General features: G+C 40.3%; 1 protein-coding gene across 3 annotated transcripts in view; it reads right to left on the reverse strand.

Moving 5' to 3' along the window:
* Positions 1-26,207, reverse strand: part of GALNT14 (polypeptide N-acetylgalactosaminyltransferase 14) — a 323,787-nt gene that overhangs the window by 129,126 nt on the left and 168,454 nt on the right. For all 3 annotated transcript variants that reach the window (XM_072634106.1, XM_072634105.1, XM_072634107.1), the window contains exon 2: positions 9,642-9,811. In XM_072634106.1, coding sequence (XP_072490207.1) covers positions 9,642-9,811 — 170 coding nt within the window. The remainder of the gene's footprint in view (positions 1-9,641; positions 9,812-26,207) is intronic.

A 26,207-nucleotide genomic window follows, 5' to 3' on the forward strand; every position in this document is an offset into this window, starting at 1 on the left:
ACAGTTGGATCTTGAATTTTCTATACTTTTCAGTCAACTGTGTGACCAAAGATTTGGTCTGCTGTAGAAAATTGTTTATGAAAACCTGAATAGATTCCCTTCTCATATTTTTATCAAGGTCACCCTTGAAATGTGGATGGTTCATTTTCTTTTTAAAAAAATAATCATCAAACTTTTTTCCCTTCTTTCCCTCTATCCTTGGAAAAAAAATAAAAACAAATCTTTGTAACAAATATGCTTCGAGCAAAACAAATTTCCACACATCCAAAAAGTTCAAGCGTCACATTGCGAATTTAGTCTGTTATCTCTCTGTCAGGAAAGTCATTAGTCCTCTGGAATCACAGATGATCACTGCATTAATCAGAGTTATCTTTCAAAATTGTTTTACAATGTAATTGATACAGAACAAATCATTCTCCTGATCCTGCTCACTTCACTCTTGATCAGTTCATACTAGTTCTTCCAGGTTTTTCTGAAACTCTTTCCTAATTTCTTACATAACAGTAACATTACATTATACTCATACCCCATCATTTATCCAGCTAATCCCCAGTTAATGGCCACCCTCAGAGTTCTCTGGTTCTTTCTCAAAAACTACCATAGAGATAAGAAGGTAGGTCCAAGGGTTGGTAGACATGATCACTTGATCATCTTTGGGGATTTAATGAATAATGATACCATAAACAATTTTTTTCCAACTGTTCTGCCCCTTCTCCTCCTTTGAATGTCTTGAAAATTGATCCCTTGATGTTTATAAAGTTGTGTCATGCCCAGCATGGATTTCTTCTATACTGGGTCTGGTCTGGCAGTTCCTAACATGCTTGTCTTTTTTAAGTCATTTGTCTTTCTGCCTCACCCGATTCCATTTATGACGAGAATGTTAATATGAACATTAACATGGTTCATTTCCTCAATGGTTTAGCCACTGGTTGTTAGATGGGGATCTCACACTGAAAATAGCAACAGTTAATAAACTGTAAACAAACAGCTTATTTCAAAAATAAATAAGCATTTTGTATTCTTAGTCTATTTTAAAACTTCCCTGCCATTCAGGCACATTTACTCCAGAGGCAGAGAGATCTCAGTGCAGAACTAAGCACTGTATTGTTTTTAATTTTTATTTGTTTCATGAGTTGCCATAGATAAAGGATTCATCATTGAGTGACCAGCTAGATGACAATGAACCTCACTGTACTTACCTAGAGTGGTACTCAGCTAGCAGGATTGTACTCATACCCTTTCTAGATGCATGGACCTGTGTTCCCTTGGAATAATTTTGAGAAGTCAGAATCATTTTCACACCAAAACAACATATAACAGCAAGACTTTTGTGGAGTTTACAAGAAATAGACCTGATAAAAATGAAAATTCCCCAAATTTATAAGGAACTAGGAGAACAGCTTTAAAAAGACATTGATGAGGTGGAATATATGTAGGAGGACAACTAGGAATGGTTAAAGGCCTTGATCCTAATAGATAGGAAATGTTTGAAGGGCAGAGCATGTGAAGAAGACTCAAGGGGGGATAGGAGAGCTCTCTTCAAGTACTTCAAGGGCTGCTATATGGAAGAAGGATGAGGCTTATCCCACTTGGCCCTAGAAAACCAAACCAGAAGCAAAGAAGTGACAAAAAGGAAAATTTAGGCTTGATTATCAGAGAAGACAACAATGGTGATGATGATGACAACTTCCTAATAATTAGAGCTGAATAAAAATATAATGGTCTATATCAGAAAGTAGTGAGTTCCTCTCCATGGAAGGCTCCAAACAGAGGCTGTGTGGTTACTTAGGCATATTAAAGTAAGGATTCTTTCTGTATATGGGTTAGACTTAATGGACAATGAGATATCTTACAGTTCTTAAGAGTAAGGTACCTTCTCCACTGAATAGAACACTGACTGTGGAGTCCAAAACCTAGGTCCAAATCCTGCCTGTGACACTCATTACTTGTGCTGTGGAGAAAACTAAGTGGTTTGGTGGATAAGAACTCTGGACCTGAGTTAAGAAAACTTAAATTCAAATCTGGCCTCAAATACTTCCTAGCTATGTGGTCTTAGACAAGTCACTTAACAAGTCTGCCTCAGTTTCTTCAACTGTAAAATGAAAATAATAATAGCAACTACTTCCCAGAGTCATTGTGGGGATCAAATGAGATAATATTTTAAAGCACTGACACTCATGTGTGCTTAATAAATAGTTACTTCTTTCCTACCTCTCTTCCTGTGTGACTGCACGCAAGTCAGCCAACCTTTTGGGGCTGTTAATTTATAAATAAAATGAGGTGGAGATACCACTTAGCTTCTGAGGTCCTGTCCAGTGGATTTACAATGATCTAACTGAGAAGTGGTCAGTTCTTGAAAGAGGGAATTACCCATAAATGCTTCAATAATTATCTAAATTCTAACAATCAGAGAGAGAAGCACCATGGCTCAGAGGCTAGAGGGTCAGCTTCAGAATATATATGTATATCTGTATAAGCATACACACACATACACACGTGTGTATGTATGTATTTATATAGGCTCTGTGACCCTTGGCTTGGGTATAGGTAACTTCCTCCAGCAATGGTGCAATATTAAGGGAATTTGAAGATCTTCTCTGCCCCTTAATAGGCCCATGTGACCTTCTTTGAGCTTTGGTCCAGTCCACAACCTGAGTCACATGGAGCTGATGGTGGCAGGAGCCTTGCTGAATGGGTAGAGCAGGAAGGATGCAGCAGAAAGAGAAGTGACGTAGAGCCGAGATAGAGTAGGCAGAGCAGAGCACAGCAGAGCCACTAGCCTGGTAAGACAGGGGTATTTTGCCTAAGGAATCTTGTCTGTGGGGAGGCCTAAGTAAGGGAAGGCTTGGGGATGGCAGTCTTCCTTGTCTACAAACTTCCTTGTTAACATGGTAGAATTAGCTTTCTAGCATCTGAATAAATATTTTGGCTCTGACTTTAAGGAAGAAAGTTTATATTTTGCGAATTTTACATGGAAATGAGGCTGCTGTGAATATTGCACTGGTGCTATAAATAGATACATAAGTACAGATAAAGAAAAATAATAATGAGAAAAATGCAAGCTAAAACAACTTTGAGATACTCTATATTAAGTTGGTATAGCTTGACCTTTTTTTTTTTTTTTTTGAGACTGAGTCTTCTTATCTCATCTGGGCTGGAAATACAAGGACTATTCATGGGACTGGACCCAATATTGATCAGCATGGACGCTTTAATCTGCTCCATTTTTCTAACTTGGTTTGGTTCACTTCACCTCAGGCAGCTTGGTGACCTTCCACTCTGCAGGACCCACCATATTCTGCTAGATTTAGGATGGATACCAAACTGGCAAAAGCTCAGAACACCCTAACTCAAGCAATCCACCAGCCTCAGCCTCTCCAGCAGCAAGATCTACTTATGCACACTACCACACTCAGCCAAAGATAACCTCAAATGATAAAATGTCATCCTGGTGAGGCATACCAAGTCAATATACTCAGACTGAAAGTATCCCTCCCTCTTGATACATGACCCATCTGCCATCCTTCCCTGATGAGTTCACTCAAGATCACGGCTTCAGTGCCAGTAATTGTTAGTTATATGCTGTAGTCTATTTATACCCATCATGTGTGTAAAAACAGCTAAAGATATTCAGAAGATGAAAATTAGAAAATGCCCAGCCAATAGGGAACTAGTGTTCCTGAGGTCAGGCAGAGTTTCAATTACCCTGTAAAATATCTATCAGACCCAGCACTGCTGCCCTAAAGAGTACAGGGTCAGAGCAGAGCAGTATCTCTTTTTAGTAATTATATCCTTTTAATCCTTTGGTATAAATAAAGTCCTTTTAATGACATTTTATGGGCAAGGAGTATCTTGCTGCATTCCAATCCCAAATCTGAATCACTGGAGTGGTCTGAGTTAAGCCTAGCCCAATATATTTGGTGTTAGTCAAAAGAATTGAATTACAAAGACTCTGTGCTAAATGTCCTGGTTGAAGTGGGGAAAAGGCAATGCTAGGGGGTAAAAAAGAGAGTTTCAGGTTATTTCAAAAAAAGGTCAGTGTGCAGACTATAGGTCAGTGAACTTGATTTTGGTTCCTGGGAAAATTCTAGAATACATGATTTAAGAAATATGTGCCAAACATATCAAAAGGGAATGGATCATTACAAAAAGCCAGCTTGGCTTCATAAATAGCAAGTCCTGCCAGCCTAACCTCGTTTCCTTTGTCAGATGTGATTATTAAAATAGTAGATGAGGGGTAATGTTATTGATATAGTTTTCCTACATTTTAGCAAAGATGGTGATGTTATTCTTGTGGAGAAGATGAAGAAATATGGAATAGAGATGGATTCAGAATTGGTTGGATGGTTGGACCCAAACAGTTAATGGTTCAGTGTCAATGTGGCAGGAGGACCCAAGGCATCTGATGTTTTAGGATCTATGCCATTTAACATTTTTAAAAGTGACTTAGATAAAAACACAGATGGAATTCTCAACAAATTTGCAGATGGTTGGAGAGAACAAACACAGGAAATGGCAGGGTCAAGATCTTGACAGGTTGCTCCATTCAGATGAATCTAATAAGATGAAATTCAAAAGGGCTACCTATGTGTAAAATTCTACACCTGGGTACACCAAAACAAAGAAACGTCATGAGCAGGAGATGCAAGAGAATAATCGATTATCAGTTGTTCTATAACACTCAGGGGTGTTTTAGTAGACCACAAGCCCAATACAAGACCGCAGTGTGACGTGGTAGCCAAGAAAAGCTGCCATGCTTTTGCATTAAGAGCTTCCAGGAATAGGGCACTTAGCTCTTGCCAGACTTCACCTAGAGGACTGGGTTCACTTTTGCATGCCACAGCCTAAAAAAGACTTTGATGAGCTGGAATATACATAGGAGGGCAACTAGGATGGTTAAAGGCCTTGACTCCTAATAGATAGGAATTATTTGAAGGAATAAGGCATATGAAAAAGAGAAGACAACTCAAGAAAAGATATGAGAGCTCTCTTCAAGTACTTGTAGGACTGTCATATGGAAAAAGGATTAGGCTTATTCCCCTTGGCCTTAGAAAGCCAAATCAGAAGCAAAGAAGTGACAAAAAGTCAAATTTAGGTTTGATATCAGAGAAGACAACAATGGTGATGATGATGACAACTTCCTAATAATTAGAAATGAATAAAAGTATAATGGTCTGCATCATAAGGTAATGAGTTCCCCCTCCAAGATAGGGTTCAAGTAGAGGCTGCATGATTACTGAGGCATATTAAAGCAAAGACTCTTTCTGTCTATGGGTTGGACTAGACGGCCAGTGAGGTATCTTAAAGCTCTTAAATTCTGTGATTCTTTAAGTGGATGGCCAGGATTCCAGTACTTTATAGCTGCCATGCTTTTAAGCATATGTAGGGATCTCTCTCAATGGGGAAAAAAAAGGGGACTCCCACCGACTCCATAGGATTTTCCTCTGCAGCTAAACTATAGGTCAGTAAAGGAGAGAGTAAAATTTCTAAAAGAAATGGGTTTAGTGAACTGGATCCACGCCAACCTCTGATCCCTACCACCTAGGCTATGTTAGGAATAATTAGATCCTGTCCTTTGGAAGGTGCCACACCTGAGTGGTGTCAGGTTTTAGCTATGGGAATCCTTTGTCACAAGACCATAAAGGTTTGAGCAGAGTAATTTGTGAAATTCAAGCAAGAAACTGGGACAATTCCACTGGCTAGCTGGGAAAATATGATTGCCAACACAAAAAGATGCTCTGGAGATGAAGGGAAGAGGCAATGTGTGCACTGCCATGTTAGGTGGAGAGTGATGATGCCCTGTCCCATAAGAAGCCTTGACTGGCTCTTGAAACGAGATGTTAAAGTGGATGACTGATTACCAAATTCACATGGAAGAAAGGGGATCCTTTAACTGACTTATTGGCAATCTTGAGACGTTGGATGAATGTGAAATGAAAGGGAGTCTTCATTTATACCCTGCAGAAGAGGAGGGCAACCTACTGGAGGAGGCCTTAAAGGGACAAAAATTTTGTGTCACCTGCCTGCTGGGGATAACAGAGGTGTGGGCGGGGATCGTTTGTCTGGTGGACCAGGGAACATTAAATTGGTGGTACTACAATTTAAGTCTCAATATCTACAGAAATACTAAGAGAGATTGTGTGCAAGAGGCTTACGACCTCTTAACTACTTTGCTACAGATGATCCTGTCCCATAATGAGGACTGGGAACTTGCTAAAGGTGTTATTCTTGGTGCTAGGGTCCTCATGCTTCTGGCACTGCTTTTGTCCATCATTATTGGTTCACACTGGGAGACATACTTTGAACTTCCTCCTCCCCCCTCCCCCGCCCACCATGGGCTGTAGTTTTTTTTCAGAAATTTTATATTTTTTGTTGTTTTTTATTATTTACATCGGGCTCCTCTTCATGTGCTTCTTCTAGGGTCAGAAATGTTTTAGGGTTTTTTAAGGGGTAAAAAGTCACAAGAGGATTTGGGGGACCTTACCAGCAAGGGATGGTATGTGATGTGTTATGAAAAGAGTAACATTTACTTTGTGTAGGTGGGTAAGGTTTCTTTTTAAGGTAGCAAAAAAGCTATCTTAAGAATTTGGTTGTTCCAAAAGACTAAGGGGTAAAAAAAAAAAAAAAGCCAGTCTTATGGTTTTCCAAAAGTATGGCAATTCCCCTTGCCCTGTGGAATGTCATTATGACCTAATATTCCTGTCCTAGAGAAGGCAGAGGTAGAGGGGAGTAGTGTCTGGTTTTCAGTAATAACATCTTTTTAATACCTTGTTGTAAATCAAGTCATTCTGATTGTATTTCAAGATCCAGGAAGGTTTCATTGCATTCTAATCTCAAGCCTGAATCAGACTGCCCTGAGTTAGGGCTGGTCCAGGATTGTGAAGCCTTCTAATGTCCTTTGATTCAACTAAAATTATGATTCTTTTGAGGTGGCCGTGTTCCATGATTTGTGGCCACAGAGCATTAGTATGAAAGTGTTGGAGATAAGGGGGGTATGTGTGTGTGTGTGTGTGTGTCTGTGTGTGTGTGTGTGTGTGGTGTATGTGTCTGTGTGTGTGGTTGTGAGGAGTTTGGTATGACTGAGAGCACTCCGCAGCTTCCCAAATGTAATCCAACCCAATTTCTTTCAAACTACACGTTTTCAAGGAAGGACGACATCAGCATTGTTGTAGGAGGGGTTTTGTTCAGATTTCTGATTTCTCTTCAGATGCTCAAATTCTGTGATTCTTCTTCATATTCACCTCTGGGGCTAGCTCATCATTCGTGTGTGAAGCCTTTCCAAGTTCATGGATGGACTAACCCATAGTTCAGACAATATGTGATCCTCCTCCACTTGTTTTTCCTGCGTGGACAGCCAGGACACCTTTTGAGCCATGATGGAGCTCATTATCATCTGTTACTTGAGAATATTAATACCTACCTTCTCTTCTTGTTCAGTCATTTTCATTTGTGTCCTATTCTTTAGAACTCCATTTGGGATTTTCTTGGCAGAGATATTGGAGTAGTTTGCCATTTCCTTTTCAAACTCATTTGACAGATGAGGAAACTGAAGCAAACAAGGTTAAGTGACTTGTCCAGAATCAGAGTTACTAAGTGTCTGAGGCTGGATTTGAACTCATTTGAATAAGTCTCCCTGACTCTATCCACTGAGCCATTTAGCTGACCTGTCTACCCTCTCTACCTCTAAGATTAGGATGAGCACCAAATGAGAAAGGACTTTGTAACCATAAAATATTAAATCAATATAAGCTGTTCTATTAATAACTAATAATAAATCATTACAATTATTAAAATGATCATTGTCATTAAAACAATAATCATTGTTACTATTACTATTATTTATTACTTGTTACTGTTACTATTATTTATAATGTACAATTAGAGTAATTAATAATAGTGATAATTATGATAATAATAGCCCCTTTTTAACAGTCTTATGATTCCATTAGTATAGGAAATTCCAGTGAGAAACTTCTATTCCAATGCAGTTTCCTATACCAATGAAATCAGAAATCTAAGAAAATTTGCTATTATGATTATTATTATTAGAAAATGTAGTTTGATGGTCAGCATCCTTTCATGGGTTCAGGTCACTGGCCAGATGACACTAACCACTCAGAGACAAAGACATTGACCTAGCAAGGTTATTACAACAAATAGACTCTGGGAGAAGCTGGAGGGAACACACTCAAATTCAACAATTAATTTACAGATCTACTTTTTTTAAAGTAGTCGTCCTAGTAACCTTGTACATGGTTGGCATTCAATAAATATCTGTTAGCTCATTGGTCCCATGTGTTGCCTGGAGCACTTGTCTCTTCCTCCATTACAATTAGATCCCATGATTCAGGCCTGTCATCATAACTGCCCGAAGGCCATAAGTGATCTTTGCTCACTTCAGGGTGATGGCTAGTGCCTTGTAGGTGGGTGCAACACCATTTCCTTTTGTGTGTTTTAAGGTGTCTGAAGTTCTAATTAAGCATCTTATCTTCTTTCAGTAGATCCTACCCTCTGAATAGAAAGAGGAAAAAAGAGACTAGACTAAGAGTCTGAGGAAATGAATTCTAGAGCCATCTCTAGCACTAATTCAGTAGTGTGACCTCAGGTGACTCACTTCACCATCATGGACCTCAATATCTTCATCTATAAAATGAAGGAATTAGACTCAGTGACCCCCCAAAGTCTTTTTCACTCTAAACTCTATGATTATATTACCTCCTCTGTTTCATCGATAAGAATGTTTAGCCACACAGATAGAGACAGGCTTCCAGACTACTGGGCTAAGCATCCTTGACACTACCTTTTGATGAGTCTTGCTTTCAGCACAGATTTTGCTATCTGCCCTACTAAATGGAAGAGAGAGACCTGAGTAACAGGACAGTGGAACTGACACTAACGGCCAGCCAACTCAGAAAACAGAAAGAAGAAAACGAACAAAAAATGAGACAGATTTTTGTAAGAAGCCCAAGGGTCTGTGTGGGAAAATAGTAAGAAATGATACTTGAAAATACGTTGGTGCTACATCATGAAGGGTCTTGAAGAGTTTGGTGTTTGTTTAGTAGCTAATGGGGAGATAAGGTGGGGAGTGACGTAGTGTTGTTCAGGAAGATGAATCCAACAGCAGCATATAGGATTGATTGCATAGGGAAGAGACTAAATGCAAGAGGATGAGTTAGGAAGCTATTTTAATAGTCTGGTCATGAAGGAAGTAATGAGAGCTTAAATTAGAGTGAAGACAGTCAGTGAGGATGGAAAACATGTCTTCGAAGAGAGCACTGAACTGGGTTCCAGAACACTTGGGTTATAGTCTCAGTTGTGTTATTAAATCACAAGGTATGATGGTTATTTCATCTGTCTGAGATGCAGTTTTCTAATATGTAAAATAATAATAACTGCCATTTATGTAGGATTTAGAATGCCATCTAAAATGTTCACAAAATCTTTTTTGTCAAAGTCACTCTACAGGATTGGCAGGGTTGGTATTATGAACAATGCCACTTTACAGATGAGGAAACTGAAATTGGGAGAGGACAGATGACTTCCCCAAAGTCACTCAGCTAGTGACTGGCGGATTTGATTTGTCACCTCTATGCAGTGATCAGACGCACCAGAGGGAGCAGAAAAGAGGGAGGAGGAAATACCTGTCAGGGCGGGTGTCCCGGATAGCCCGGTTACTGGGGATCCGATCGCTCTCCCGCTGGTTGAAGGAGTACAGTTTGTAGGGATCCTGGCCGACTTGCCACTTCTTAGCACTCAGGTACCGCCGCTCCTCAAACTCGTCCCACAAGTCACCCCAATCACTATCCAAGGCCTGTGTGACATGAACATGCACTTGGTGAGAACTGCTCAATGATCCCCAGGTGTCTTCCTCACTCACCCGCCTTGACTATCCCTCATCACCCAACCTTAGGAGCAACATCAAATGGTTCACAGAGTTAGGCAGGTAGGAGTTGCCTCACAGACTGTGGGGTCCCAGGTAGGATGCAGAGTTGCCCCTTTCAGCAATCTCTAGCCTATCCTTGGCAGCACAGAAGAGAAGACAGTGATCAAAAGCAGTGGCCACTGTATGCAAACCTTTTATGAACAAAGTCTCTGGAATATGCCTTCCACCACCAACTCAGGAACTTTTACAGGTCTACAAAACCAGTAAGTGTAGAGGAAGACCATGCCATCAGAGAAATGATGACATGAGTTGCACTTGACTTTGTTTTGGGTGAGGGAGGGCTGTGCAGGTCACCAGCCTCACTTCTCCTCCAGAGCCATCTGAATCCCATGACTTGATATTCTTCAGGATGACTGGAGATGGCCCAGGATGCACTGGGAGACCTTGGGCCCTTTAGGCCAAGGTCTTTGCAGGTACTCACTTAGGGTGAGGCAACACCCATTCCTTGAATATGCCTGTTTAAGAAGTAGCCAGGGCATGACCTCTTTAAAGAGGTCAAGAAAAACAAAGACATCAGGCTGGGTGAGAAACAGCAACAATTACTATTGATAATCACTCTAAAACTAAGGGGGTCCAGGAGCCCTTAGGCTGGGGCCCATTGGAGTCCAACTCTCAGAGTGCAGTAGGTTTAAGGTTTTAGGACAGGACACTCTGAAACTGGAACTCCAAGCCTTATGTCTTTGTTTTCTTGACTTCATTAAAGGGGCCAGGCCCTGGCTACTTCTTAAACAAGCCTATTCAAGGAATGGGCGTTGCCTCACCCTAAGTTAGTACCTGCAAAGACCTTGGCCTAAAGGGCCCAAGGTCTCCTTACGCATTCTAGGTCATCTCCAGTCATCCTGATGAATATCAGGTCACTGGATTCAGATGGCTCTGGAGGAGAAGTCAGGCTGGTGATCTGCACAGTCCTCCCTCACTCAAAACAAAGTCAAGTGCAAGTCATGTCATCATTTCTCTGATGACATGGTCTTCTTCGGCAACGAAGGACAAACATGAAGGGTAGAGGAAAGTGAGTACAAATGTAGGAGTGGCTGATACATAATATAGGACATTTCTACAGTTTTTAAATCAAAAGTCTTTAAGTCAAGGTCGGCTAAGGTCACTGACTTATTAGCTATACTTTCATGGATTCTTCGTCTCCTTACCTTAATCAACAATCCAATGAAGGGAATCTCTCCAATTAATCTCAGTGCAGACAACTTGCCTGCCATCCACACCTTTGCTCCTGCCCCAAGAAAGCTATCCTGAGGGTACAAGTGGTCTCTTTTAGATAATGGATGATTCAGAAGGGGCCCTGAGCCTTTGGTTACATTAGGACAACTAAGAAAATCAACACGCTGAGAAGAAAGCATATTCCCACAGCCACGAGTTGATGGCTGAGTTCTGTCCCAAAACAGGAGGGAGAATAGCCTGGGATCTGACATCATTATAAGGAAAGGAAAGATGCTTATTATTATTGATGCTTATTATCTTATTAAGCACTTACTATGCACTTATGCTAAGCGCCTTTTAAAATTTATTATTTTATAATAATACATTATTATATATTTATTTAAATATATTTAAATTATTATATTATAATAATATATTATTAATTTATTATCTCATTTGATTCTCACAATAACCCTGTGAGGTAGGTACCCTTATTATCCTTATTTTACAGCTGATGAAACTAAGTCAGACAGTTTAAATGACTTGCCAATGGTCACATGGCTAGCAAGAGGGTGGATTTGAACTTGGGGCTTTCTGACTCTAGACACATCACTCTGCTCTATCCAGTGCCACATTTAATTGCCTCTAATTATCATTATAGATAATGGAGTTCTCATTCACATATTAATACACATGCCACTATAGATACACTTAAACAATACAGACACACATATATAAATAAAAACATATACACATATATAAATTTTACACACATTATTAATTGTGTTTTGCACGTTGTGAGCTCTTTCAGGGTAGGAACCACATTTTGGCCTTACTTTATACCCATAGCACTCAGCACAGTGCTGATACATCATAAATCCCCCCAAGATGCCTATTGACTAACTTAAATCTTCTATAATACTGTTGGATTTATCTGCAGCTACCTCTATCCCAAGAGGCAACCAAGAGAAGCAGGTGCAGAGTGACTCAACAGAAAGAATGTTGGCTTTGGAGTCAGGGGGCCTAGGTTTGAGTTCTGGTTCTGCAGCTTACTTCCTGCATGACCTTGGATGAGATACCATTCTCCAACTCCTATAAGAAATCACACAGTTAGACTATGAGGACTTCTAGGAGCCTTTCTACTCTAAAATCTATGGCTCTGTAATTGAAAGGGAGTCAGTCCCATCTCATCAACGACCAGGGTATATCTGCCACACCTCAAGGACCTAAACAAGGTGAAATCCACAAGAAAGATGGCAGCCAGACAGCTGTCTTGCTACTCAGGACAACCACAGGCGATGGTTGACAACAGAGCCAGATCCCAACTTGTTCGTTTATTTCAGGTCTAAAGAAAGTTGTGACCTTATCTAATAATTGATCTCTCCCTCTTTGTTAACTCCTTTGGGAACCAGGGCGCTCCTGCTAATAGCACAAAATGAGGCTTTTGAATCCAGTGATTTTCATCCAATGATGGATTTTATTAATGTTGGATGACAGAGCTGCTGTATTGGCTTGGAGGAACAGAGAATGTGGGCAAATGGAGGGCAGCGAATGGATGTGGTACTTCCTGGAGGCTGTTCTCTCATTGTACTGGGCTGCAAAGGAAGGACTAGGTTTCAATTCCCAAAGCTGTCACTACCAGTCAGAATCATAGAAACACAAACCTTTAAGTCTGGAAGAAACCTCAGGTATCACCTAGTCCACCCCCACATAATCTGCATGAAGAAGCTGGAAGGCTTAGACAGGAGGGGATTTGCCCAGTTGTTAACATCAAGCATTTATTTTTGTTTTTTTGTTTTTTGTTTAATTTCAAGTCTGTCATAATCATTTTGTCCCCAAGAGGAATATGTGTGCTGTCCTGAATGATTTCCCACTACAGACATGCCCAGCCTAATTTTATTAATTGGATCCCTGAAAATATGGCATTAGGTAAAACTGTATCACAAGGGGATAATTAGTTCTGTGGGAACCACTATCTAAGTGTACACAGTAGGGTTTGCAGCAGGGTTTGGAAACTCTGTTGGTGGGATTTGGGTTATAATGGATCCAAGCAAGGTTATTATAAATTAATATTAGTCAGGGCAACGTAATATGGGAGAGGGGCAGCATGCTGTAGTGGATAGAACATTGGTCCTGATTCCAGGAAGACCTGGGATCAAGGACTGCCTCTTACACATTCCCTAGGCAAGTTATTAAACTGCTCCATGCCCCTAGGCAATTCTAAAAGACTGTATATGTTATGAACACTTTGCCCATCTGCATTAGGGAGCAATGGAAAAAAGCTGCTTTCTGGGGTATGTGTATAGTCCTCAGGTGGCTCAGGAGGCACCTGAAGGTGGACAGCTGGGCAGACATAGTCAGCAACATGGAGAGGAAGGAAGGAAACAAGCATTTTAAAACATCTCATTTAATCCTCACAACAATGGGAGGTAGGGGCTATGATTATCCTCATTTTATCACTGAAGAAACTGAGGCAGAGAGAGTGGCCTAGGGTTACACAGCTGGATTTGAACTCAGGTATTCCGGATTCCAAGCCCAGAGCTCTATCTACTATGTCACCTAGCTGCCTGAGGACCCAAGAAGAGAGCCCCTTGACTTGGCCTGAATTCCCAAGGGCCCCATATCTCCATTCACTACAGGAAGCCAATAAAGACAGCTTGATGTTTTTAACTTCAGGGATAATGAGGCAAACCATTCCTACCCCTACAGAATCTATTTCCTCAGAAGCATCACCAGAGGCATCCCAAGCTCAGCTGAGATCCAAATCCCAAGAAAGCTCTCAGCAGCAGCAATAAAGTTGACAAAAGAAATTGCAGAAACAGGCCAACAGAGATGACATGAGCAAGCAAAATATTGCCCCCAATCATCACTTACACAGAGCACCTTTTGGCTCCACTATTCTGGGGCCCTGAAGGAAGCTCCCTGTATTGGGAGCTTGGAAGACCTTCCCCAAGAATTCTTTCCCAGCAAGCACAGTCAAGCATCTTTAATCAGAGAAAGTATCTGGTTGAAACTCAAAGTTCCCATCTTCTGTTACCCACAATGACAGAGGACACCTGAGAAAGAGGGTCCTTAGAGTTAAAGGGATCTCTTCCATTAATGGCAGGGGCAGAGACAGAGGAGAGAGGGGAAAAGGGAAAGAGGAGAGAGGGGAAAAGGGAAAGGGGAGAGAAGGGAGAGGGAGAAGGGGAGAGGGGGGAGAGAAAGAGAAGAGAAAGAAAGGAGGAGGAGGAAAAGAGAGCTCTGTTCTGCTCCCAGGTCCCATTAGTGAAACACCTCATCAGTCAGGGATGAGTCCTATGGATCTGGTCTATGGCCAAGATTGCTGCTGGATGCAGGGATGGTAGGGGAAAGCCAAGACTTTAGTTCACCCAAGGCAAGTTTTGAAAATGGCAGTCCCCCTTCCTTATTCGAAAAATTCCAGTGGTCCTTTGTGTGTTACCATGCAGCTGCCTGAGGCTTGGAGTCTTCTCTGTAACATATGGGACTTGACTTCTTACAAAATTAATACTTCGGTACCATGGAGAGGGGAATTTTCTGGCATTAAAATGTGCATTTTTAGAATGATATTGAAATGCCATTGCATTCCTCCACCCCCACTGCCTGCTGCACCCCACAAGACCTCCCACTTTGGCTCCTTGCTCTGTCTTCATTACATGCTGGTGCAGGGCCCTGCCAGAGCACCAGGAATAGCCCTGGATCAAGAGGAGAGAATATTAAAGTGAGGGAACAAAAGGCGGTTTCCCTCTCTCCTCACCCAGAGAATGGATTTTCTCTAGAATCTGCTCAGGGCTCTGGAAGGCAGCAGTCTTATCTACTGGCTTTCAGTGCTAAATTAGGAGCTCACTTCAAAAGTCTTCCTATTCATTCCACCTGTGCTGAATGCAGTATCTCTGAGTCCTACTAACAGCTCACACTTAGAGAGTAGAGCTCTCCTCAACACAATCCTGTGACGTCCTTCTGCAAACATTACTGCCTCTGTTTTGCAGATGAGGAAAATTGAGGCTCAGAGATTGAGTGGCCACAGCCTCCAGGTATAGACCACCATCACCACCCCACACCCACCTATATGTGCTCCAGCTTAGTACTGGCACCCATGAGCAAATCTTTCAATTCAATGACCCAAACATCAATAGCTCCTGATTTTCTTTTTTCATATGTTGAAGAAAATTTGAGAATATGTTTTCAAGTCCTTTACTCCTAGTTCCTGAGAACTCTATTTCTTTAAAAATTTACTGTCTGAGAACCTTTCTAATCTCTTCTTTGAAATATAGTCATTTACTCCCCTTTTTCCTTAGAGCTAAGAAATCACAAATACAAATCCACAAAAGCTTGAGGCTTGTTTCAAGAAGTTCAAAACCAGTCAGGCATCACTTGTTAAGTGTCTATCAGACACTGGGGTTATGAAGACAGAAGTGAAACAGTCTCCATCCTCAAGAAGCTTACATTTTATCGTGGGAGACAACAAGTATAGATTGGAGAATAAATGCAGAACAAGTACAAGGTCATTCGGGGAAGGAGAGCTCTAGCAGCCAGGGGAATCAAGAAAGGCCTCACAGAAGATGGTGCTCAAGTTAAGTTTGGAAGGAAAAGAGGGTTTCCAAAAGGTGGGGAGGGAGGGTATTCCAGGCATGGGGAAGAGCCAATTCAAAATATAGAACAGTGTGCGTGTGTGTGTGTGTGTGTGTGTGTGTGTGTGTGTAAAAACATCATGGCTACTTTGATCTGAGCATAGAGTTTAGAAAGAAAAGTAATGTGATTGTGAAGGGCTTTAAATGCCAGAGGAGTTTATTTATAAGGAATTTCCTTAGAAAATCTTTAATGTCACTTGGTTTCTTATTCAGTGCTGATTATTGCCAACCCATTGTCCCAAATGATACTCAATTTATTTTCTGATCAGATTTTGTTCAATAAGAGGTAAGGAGAGAAATAAATATAATGAAATGACTCCTAGAAGAGTCCAGAGATTTAGATTCTACCCCATCTTCATCACTAACTAGTTGTGTGACCTTATCCCAATGTCTACATCTCTCTGAGCTTAGGACAGGGATACAATTAGATGAGTTCTCATGTCTCCACCAGCATTAGCATTTTTATGATTCCTTGAAGCAATAAGGATCACTGACATTCACCTAGCATTATATGATTGATCTTTACAACTCTGTGAAAATTTGTGGAGTAACCCCATTTGCAGATGAGGAAACAAACAGTTTTAAAGGTGAAGTGACTTGCCCAAGGTCACACCACTAGGAAGTAGTGGGCAAACCCAAACTTGGACCCAGTTTTCTAACTTCAGTATTCTTCCTACTATATCAGAATGCTTCTTGTCTAAGGGAAAGGATTTGGTCCATGGAATATCTAAAATAACATAAAAATGAAGTTAGATGTTAGGCTCCTATCATATATAAGATATAAATGGGGCTTGTAAGTCTCAACCTGTGCCCAGGAACCAATCACAAAGCTTCGAGGCAATCTTTCAAGCTTAGAGAGATGGGAGAAATGCATGATGGACCTAACAACTGGTTTTCAATGGTGTCCCCATGCTATTCGGGCACAACTGAAATCTTACTGTTTCCATTATCACAAACTATCTGAGTTGGAAAGGATCTCAGATGACATTTAATTTAAATCACCCCCCCCCCAAAGAGTTCCTCTATACCTCATTCAGCAACTCACAAAGTAAATGGTTACCTGGGATAATTACAAGGCTCCAGAATTTTTGGGGGAGGGGGATAAAGGGAGGAATATAAATTGAGATTTGGAAGCTACCTTAGAGGTCATCACTCCAACACCCTTGTACAGAAGACAAAGCCAGGGTCCAGAAAAATGTAATGACATGCCCAAGGTTACACTGATAGTAAATATGAGTAGTGATGGTATCCCACAATTTCTCATCCCCATAAATATGGCAACTCAAGATCTATCTGCCAACTATGGAAAACCCACACCAGAAAAAATGTTGAGCTTAGTGGAGCTAAGCTCCCTTTAAAAGTGAAGGATAAGAGGCAGGCAAACAAACCTATTGCTCATGCCAGGCCAGTGACAGGGAAAGGACTTTATATCTGAGCTAGAAAATCCTCTTCACTCTTTCAGGGACAGCACATAAATTATGGATTATTAGATAAGATCTTCATTTTAATATTTCCACCATGTATTATCACCTCTTCTTCTCCCTAGAATTCTGTCTGGGGAGTTATTTAACTGATGTGCAAAAATCTAAATTTAATTTATTATGATCCAACTCACTTTAGAAGCCAAATTACCCTGCGCTGGAGAAGGCTCAAGTCAATATTCCTCTTGGTTTTCTATTTATCTTCTGCACGGTGTTCCGTCCTTCTCTTTAGTATTCATTTTATCTCATGTGCTGGTGATAAATTTTAATTTTCCTCAGAATTAGGCAATTGCTCCTTCAATGTTGTAGTTTAATGGTTGATATTAATTATATGAAACAGTCACTTCTTAAAGAGTTTGATAGATGGAATGAACATATAATAGAGGAGGGGAAGGGGAAAAAAAAGCTATTTCTCAGACCAAATTAGGAGGCACATAATTCAGAGGCTGAGTTTGTGCTTTCTCTTACTTTAGAGCCTAATGGTTAGAAAATGGGCTGTCTGGAAGCCACATGGACAACGTATCTGCAGGGTCATAGATTCAGGCCTTACAGAACATTTAGGCCAATCTATTTATTTTACAAACCAACAAACAGAGAGGCAGAGAGGATGTGACTTAACTCAAGGTATCACTCAGGTTACAAATAGTGACAGCGATGAGATTTGAACTCAGGTCTCCTAACTCCGTGTTAATGGCTCTTTTCTGCTAAACCACACTGACTTCCCATTCAACTTAACTGACTTCCTGGAGAGTGTGCACATAAAATGCATGGGTTCAATTCAATGCTCTCACCAATTTAATGGGCAAGTCATATAATTTCTCTGGGAAGTGTTTTATCTTTCCCTTGGTATTCCTAGAAGTTAATACAGTCCTTGGCACATTCATTTGCAGATGTGAACAAAAACATTTACTCTCCTCACTCTAGGCCCCAACTTATAAAAAGTTTGGAGTATCTCTTTATCCCTAGTGCTTGATGTACAGCAGCCATTTAATAAAAGCTTATTTACTAAGTTTTAGAAAAAGAAAAATTCTAATCAGTGTGACTGCGATTGTACCTCTCCTCTTTACAGTTACGTGTGAAGTCTTTGGGGGTTACTATGGCCTTAAAAAATATCTCTTGCTCCTCCATCATTAGGACTGAACTTGGCTAGATCAGTCAATGAATGACAAATTAGATATAGTCTTAAATGGAACTGCTATCTCCAAATTAACCAATGATTTCTTAATTGTCCACTCTAATATTTTTTTTCTCAGTCCTCATTCTTCTTGCATTCTCTCAGGTATTTGGCACCACTGACTGCCATCTCCTTCCTGGATACTCAGCTCATCTATGGTTTTTCTCACTTCATGACCTCGCCCCAAACCACCTCTCCAACCTTATTATACACTCTGTGATCCAGTCATATTGGTCTCTCTGTCTTCACAGGTGAGGTTCCATCTATGGGCTATCCCCTACCTGTAGAGTAAATTCTCCCCTCGGTTCTACCTGTGAGAGCCAATTGTTTCCTTAAAAGCTCTGCTCACATACTATGTTCTGCACAAAGCCTTTCTTGAACCTCACAGCTGCTACTGCTTCCCCTCCACCCCCACCCATATCACCTTGCATCAATCTTACATATACCTGCAAATGCATCTCCCTGATTAAACTGTCAACTCTTTGGGGGCAGGGAATGTTTCTGCTTTTGTCCTTGTATCCCCAGAGCCTAGAAGAGTACCTGGCAGACTGTAAGAGTGTAATACATTCTTGCTGATTGACAGCAAACATAGCAGCCTTTTTATTGCAATCAGCTGCCATAGCATGTCCTCCGTTGTAGTACCCTTTGAGAACCTAGAATGACTTCCATGATATGGTGAGATACAGAAGTGGGACTCCAGTGTAGAAACGAACCAAGTTTAACCCCTCCAAAATGGCTTCATAAATATTTAAATTTATGTATATATACATAAAAATACATGTCATATATACATACACATACATATACATATATATTATATATATATATATATATCATATAGGGGCTGGTTTATCTTTGCCACTGTATTCACAAAGTTTAATACAGTCCTTGATAAATTTTGTCATTCAGTTATTTTTTCAGATGTGTCTAATTCTTCATGACCTCATTTGGGGTTTTCTTGGCAAAGATACAGGAGTGGTTTACCATTTCCTTTTCCAGGTCATTTTACAGACAAAGAAATGAAGGCAAGCAGGGTTAAGTGACTTGCCCTGGGTCACACAGCTAGTAAGTGTCTGAGGCCAAATTTGAACTCAGGTCTTCCTGACTCCAGGACCTGTACTCTTATCTGCTGTGCCACCTAGCCGCCCCCTTGGCACACCATAAGTACCTAATAAGCATTTGTTAATTGACTAATTGATTGGAATGGAATATAGAGGTAAGGCTGTCTTCCTAAAAACTATTGCAACAGGGATAGAGAGCAGTGGGAGAGACTAGCATGATTCCAGGCACAAAGCAAGAGCATCATAAATGATGGGTTAAATTCAACTGGACTTCCTAGATAATCCCAACTATGAAATTCAACACGCCTTGCCTAGTGGACAAGGGGTCAGTTTCTGACTGAAGAAACCCTCTCACAGATTTGGAGTTTAATTCATCTAACCACTAATTGACAGAAATGAGAAGTACTCCAAAAGTATGTTTGTGGCTGAAGGACTGGAGTATTTAATGACTGTATTTCCCCCATCTTCTATATCCACTCCATGTGCCTGAATGTTAAGTAGTCTAACAACTGATACCAGACAAACAAAAGATGTTAACATCCACTCCAGGAGAGAAAGAATGACTTTTGGTTTCAATGAATACTAAATAAAGGGGAACCTGGTTATCAAGATGGTGTGTTTGCCTGCAGCTGGGCAGAACAGAATGGGAAAAGATGAATTACAAAAGAAGGTGGGATACAACAGAAGACCTGCTATCTAACTAGTTAGCACCTTGCCCCAGATGAAAAATAGGAACTAGAGAACAAGAAAGTATATATGAAATTCCTGCTAGTGCCAGGTACCATGCCAAGTGTTTTACAAATATTATCTCATTTGGTGCTCACAATATCCCTAGGAGGTAGGTGCTATCCCCATTTCAAAGTTGAATAAACTGAAGCAGACCCAAGGTAAAGTGACTTGCCTAGGGTCACAGAGCTTAGTAAGCGTTTGAAGCTAGAACAGAACCAACGTCTTCCTGAATGGCTAAGTAGTGAGGAATTCAGTCACCTGAAACTAGAAAGAGAAAAGAAAATTCCAAGAGAGTCGGAGAAGGATCATATACAATCAAATGACTGACAAAGATGGAATTATGTTACCTGTATTTTCTATATCAATGTCTTCCTAAGGCTCCTCTCTCTATCACTCTACCCTACAGTAAAAAGTTGGTTTTCGTTATTCTCTAGAAAACTGGCCTCTAAGAAAATTTTCATTAATATTGGAATAAGAAAGCAATTTGGTGCAATGGAAAGCAGGCTGGATATGGAGCTGGAGGATGTTGGTTTATATCCCTTCTCTCACTCTTACTAGTTGTGTGATCTTGAGCCAAAAGGGTCCTCAAAAGACACCTAGTCAAACTCCTTTATGCTATAGATGCGGAAAACTGAAAGAGCTTGAAGTAACTCACTCAGTGTCACTCAGCTACAATCTTTCTGCCAACAATGCTTGCAAGTCACCTATTCCATTAAAGATCCATTTTTTCCCTTATAGGATTCTCCTCAGCTTTTCAGGATAAGTTATTATTGGTTGCAATCCTAGATATTTTGCCTTTTGGAATACTGTATTCTCAGTTCTCCTTTCATTTATAGTAGAACCTGCCAGGCTTTGTGTGATACTGACTGGCTCCAAATTCTTCCTTTCTGGATGCTTGCAGTATTTTGTTTGCTTGTTAGTTTGTTTGGTCAATACTGACGTTCTGGATTCAACTATGACATTACTGGGGCTTTTCTTTTTGGGGTTTCTTTATGTGGGTGCTCAATGGATTTCTTATATTTTCACTTTTTGCTCTGATTTTAAATGATCTGGGGAGTTTTCATTTATAATTTATTGAAATATAGTGTCTACACATTTTATTATGGCTTTCAGGGAGTTCAGTCATTCTTACATTATCTCCCCTTGACATGTTTTCTAGGTCAGTTGTTTTTTGATAGCAGAATATCTTATCTTTTATTTTCCTCTATTTTTTTCAATAGTTTGATTCATTCTAATATTTCTTGTAGTCTCATGGAGATGCGGATCTTTATTTAGTCCATTCTAAGTCTGATAAAGTAGGTTACTTGGGTAAGGTTTATCACTATGTGCTTTAAACTATTTATTCATCTTCCAATTCTTTCTTCTGGAACTTTTATTTCATTTTTCCCCCTCCTGCTTCATTTCTTCTTGGTTATTTATAGAGTCCTTGTGAAAAATCCATCTTCCCTCTGAATCTCTGCTCACAGTTATTGTGAAAGTATTCTCTTCTTTTAGATTTGATTTTCAGGTATCTCTGTACCTACAATAATTCTTTATAGTAGTCGGTGTCTTCTATTTAATCATATCCTCAGTTTTATTTCCTGAATTATGGCTTTGTGCCAAGAGAAGGCTCCACCCTCTACTGTGCTTTTGGGTGGAATGTTAAGCCCTGATTTGTCTTATGGTAGGTCACTAGAGTTTAGGCACTGACCTCCCCTTGGGATATGTGCACACAAACATTACTGACAGGTTTTCCCCATCCTTTATCCTGCCCCACCCCACTGCCATCTTTGAAGTTCAGATCACTGGATCTTTGAGTCCCTTGATGACATCTCAGGACACAGTAGTATAGGAACCCAACAACTCCTAGGCTTGTGATGACCCAGCCTGCACATATAAACTGTTAACTGTCACTCCTGGTCACTTTCATAGTCCATGCTATAGATTTCTGAACATCTCAAGGTTTTCCAGTGGACGCCCTCTACACTTGCTGTCTCTGGATACAGAATCTTGAAGGCTACAAGTATGTCTGGCCTGTCTCTGGTTCTTCTGAGAGGCTTTCTTGTTTATCTGTTCTGGTACTAGCATTTCTGGCCATCAGCCTTTCCTATTGCCTATGGACTTTTGGCTTATGGCTGTAAATAGTGGTGGGGGTTTTTTGCTTTTGTTTTTTAATGCAGTATAGGAGTCGGCAAAGTCATTTGCTATGGTTTCTCATTGGATTTCTTAATCATTTGGTCAGTTGTTATTTTTAGGTTTTTACTGGAGTAGTGTAGGAACTGGCTTGCCTCTGATCAAAAAGCCATCCTCCACCGAAGGTTTCCCAGGAGGGGCATGCCCTGGTGAGATCTATGTATTAAGGTCACTTTGGAATTAGAGAAAAAAGAGATTCAAAACAAGAAGACAAGTTGGCAGGTTGGTACAATAGTCCATGTGACAAAGGCCTGAACTGGGGTAGTAACACGAGAGGGAAGAGAAGGGGGATAGGTTTGAGAGATGCTATAGAGATAGAACTGATGATAAGGAAAATTGGTATCTGTGAAGTCCTTCTACTCAGGACCTCCAAACACTTTATAAAAACTTGAGTCACACAACAGCCCCTAGGCAGAGAGAGCACAGCAAAAATAATTATCATGCAACTGATAAAGGAGAGAAAACATTTTAAGATAAGCAGTGCAGTACATTATTACCCAGCCTGGGAGGCCTAGAAAGAGGCTTTGTGTGACCTCTAAAGTGATCAGTTTTTCTAAATGTGCAAAAACTGGAACTACAGAAAAACAGGTCTAGAGGAAACCCAAATCAGGCAAGGAGAAATGAAGACGGCCAACGGGCATAGCCAGAACACTGAGGCTGATCGATTTATCAAACTTTCTGTCTGGTTTGTGGCATAAGTCTGCATTACAGACCACCAAGACAAAATTTTAGAACACTCCCTCTTCTCCAACAGTCCTCTGGTCCCTGAAATAACACTCTTACATCCAGGAAAATCCTTCCTTCTGAAGATATCTCAAGGCCACTGTTTCCCTAAGTTGTGTTCCTTTCAGACCAAGGAAACCTATGGAAATTCAGGATGCAGGAGGCCATCTGGATCTAGGGACAAAGAAAATGCAAGATTATTTCTCCATAGACTGTCACAGAACATTTCCATAACACCTCTGACACCTAACCCCTTCTCTCTCATACAACCACCACCTTAGCTCAAGTTCTTATCACTTCTTACCTAGAGCTTTGCAACAATTAATCTCCTTGCCTCAAGGACAATTCACCCTTGACTCTGCTGCCAAAATTATTTTGTTAAGAAAAAATCTGGAATTCACAGGACTGATGTCAGGGAGGTGGAGCCAAGATGGTAGAGTAAAGGTAGGAACTTGCCTGAGCTTTCCCACAAGCCTATTCATATACCTTTAAATAATGACTCGAAACAAACTTTCGAGCAGCAGAATCCACAAAAAGACAAAGTGAAACAACTTTCCAGCCCACAACAGATTAGAAGGTCAGCAGGGAAGGTCTGCCACACCTGGGTGAAAATGGAGTACAATCTAGCCTCAGGTCATGCTGGCACAGACGTGGCCCCAGTAAACCAGCAGCAGGCCTTGGAAGCCACTGAATCAGCAGCAGCAACGGCTGCTCCCAAGAGCTCTCAGCCTACAGATAGCAAGGAGGTCAAACAACTGGTCACAAGGAGATTACAGTCTCTTCACTAGCACTGAGACAGGACTCTGTTGCTTTGCCCATATCTGGATCTGGGTCACAGTCCTGGGTGGCAATCCTAGGGCCAGGAAGAGCACTAGCACACCAGAGCTTGCAGCCACAATGGAGCAGGGACCCTCATCACAGTTCCAGGACAGAAAAGAGTGCTTGTGGTTACTCAAAGACCAGAGCACAGGCAAAGAGAGCAGTAAATACATGTCTACTTAGATCATACCACCATGGAAGAACTAAAAACTTACAGGTCCCTAGGAATATCTCTGAAAACAGCTGCACCAAACCCCTGAAGCTTGGGACAGTGCACCTTCTACCCTGGAAGCAGATCCCTGCTTTAACAAAGAGTTAAAAATCAAGTAACTGGCTTAGAAAATGAGTAAACAACAGAAAAACCATTCTGATCATAGAAAGTTACTATCATGACAAGGAAGATCAAAATATGCTATCAGAGGATGATAACAAAATCAAAGCTCCTACATCCAAAGCTTCCAAGAAAAATAGGAATTGGTCTCAGGCCATGGAGAAGCTCAAAAAGGATTTTGAAAATCAAGTAAAAGAAATGAGAGTGATGTAAGAAAATCATGAAAAATGAGTCAGCAACTTGCTAAGGGAAACCCCCAAAAATGCTGAAGAAAATAACACCTTTAAAATTAGACTAACCCAAATGACAAAAGAAATCCAAAAAGCCAATGAGGAGAAGAATGCCTTAAAAAGCAGAATGAGCCAAATGGAAGAGGAGGTCCAAAAGCTCACTGAAGAAAATAATTCTTTAAAAATTAGAATGGAGAAAATGGAAGCTAATGACCTCTACACTAAGGGATCAGAGGGCTTGAAATATGATATTCCAGAGGTCAAAGGAAGATAGAATTAAAACCAAGAATCACCTACCCAGTAAAACTGAGTATAATACTTCAGGGGAAAAAAAGTGAACTTCAATGAAACAGAGGACTTCCAAGCATTCTTGTTGAAAAGACCCAAGCTGAATAAAAAATCTGACTTTCAAATACAAGAATCAAGAGAAGCATGAAAAGGTAAACATGAAAGAGAAACCATAAGGGACTTATTAAAGTTGAACTGTTTACATTCCAACATGGAAAGGCGATATTTGTAACTCATAAGACCTTTCACAGTATTAGGATCATTGGAGGAAATATATATATATATGCGTATATACATATATATATGCATATATATATTTGTGTGTATGTATATAAGTTTGTGTGTGTGTGCGTATATATATATATATATATATATATACGCACACACATAAAGACAGACACAGAGATACAGACAGAGGGCACAGGGTGAGCTGAATATGAAGGATTGTATCTAAAAAAGAAAATTAAGGGTTGAGAGGAATATACTAGGAGAAAGAGAAAGGGAGAGGTAGAATGTAGTAAATCATCTCACATAAAAGAGGCAAGAAAAAGCTTTTACAATGGAGGGGAAGAAGGGGAAGGTAAGAGGGAATAAATAACCTTCCTTTCATTGGATTTGGCTTCAGGAGGGAATAACATAAACACTCAATTGGGTATGAAAGTTTATCTTGCCCTACGGGAAAACAGAGGTGAAGGGGATAAGAGAGGGGGGATGATAGAAAGGATGCCAGATTGAGGGAAGGGGCAATTGGAAGCAAATACTTTGGTAGAGGCACAGGTCAAAGGAAAGAACTGAATAAATGGGGGGCAGGACATGACAGAGGGAAATATAGTTATTAGTCTTTCACAATATCACTGTTATGGAGGTTTTGCAAGACCACACATGTGTAACCTTTATAGAATTGCTTGCCTTCTCAGTAAAGGTGAATAGGGAGTGGTGGAAGGGAGAGAATGTGGAATTCAAAGTTTTAAAAATGAATGTTAGAGGTTGTTTTTACATGCAACTAGAAAATAAGATATATAAGCAATGGGGTATAGAAATCTATCTTACCCTGCAGAAAAACAGAAGAGAAGGGGATAACGGGGTGGGGGTGATAGAAGGGAAGGTAGATTAGAGGAAAAGGCAATCAGAATACATTCTGTACTGGGGTAGGAGTAGGAGAGAAATGGGGAAAAAATCTGAAATTCAAAATTTTTTGGAAGTAAATACTGAAAACTGAAAATAAATAATTTTATACGAATGAAAAAGAATTGGCTAAATGGAAAAGGACATACAAAAGATCATTGAAGAAAATAATTCCTTAAAAATTAAAACTGAACAAATATAACTTAATGACTTCATGAGAAATCAATAAACAATAAAACAAAAACAAAACAATGAAAAATTGGAAGATAATGTGAAATATCTCTTTGGAGAAACAACTGACCTGGAAGATACAGGACAGATAATTTTAAAATTACTGGACTACCTGAA

Source organism: Notamacropus eugenii, chromosome 1, assembly GCF_028372415.1.
Source record: "Notamacropus eugenii isolate mMacEug1 chromosome 1, mMacEug1.pri_v2, whole genome shotgun sequence".
In the NCBI taxonomy this organism is placed as follows: domain Eukaryota; kingdom Metazoa; phylum Chordata; class Mammalia; order Diprotodontia; family Macropodidae; genus Notamacropus; species Notamacropus eugenii.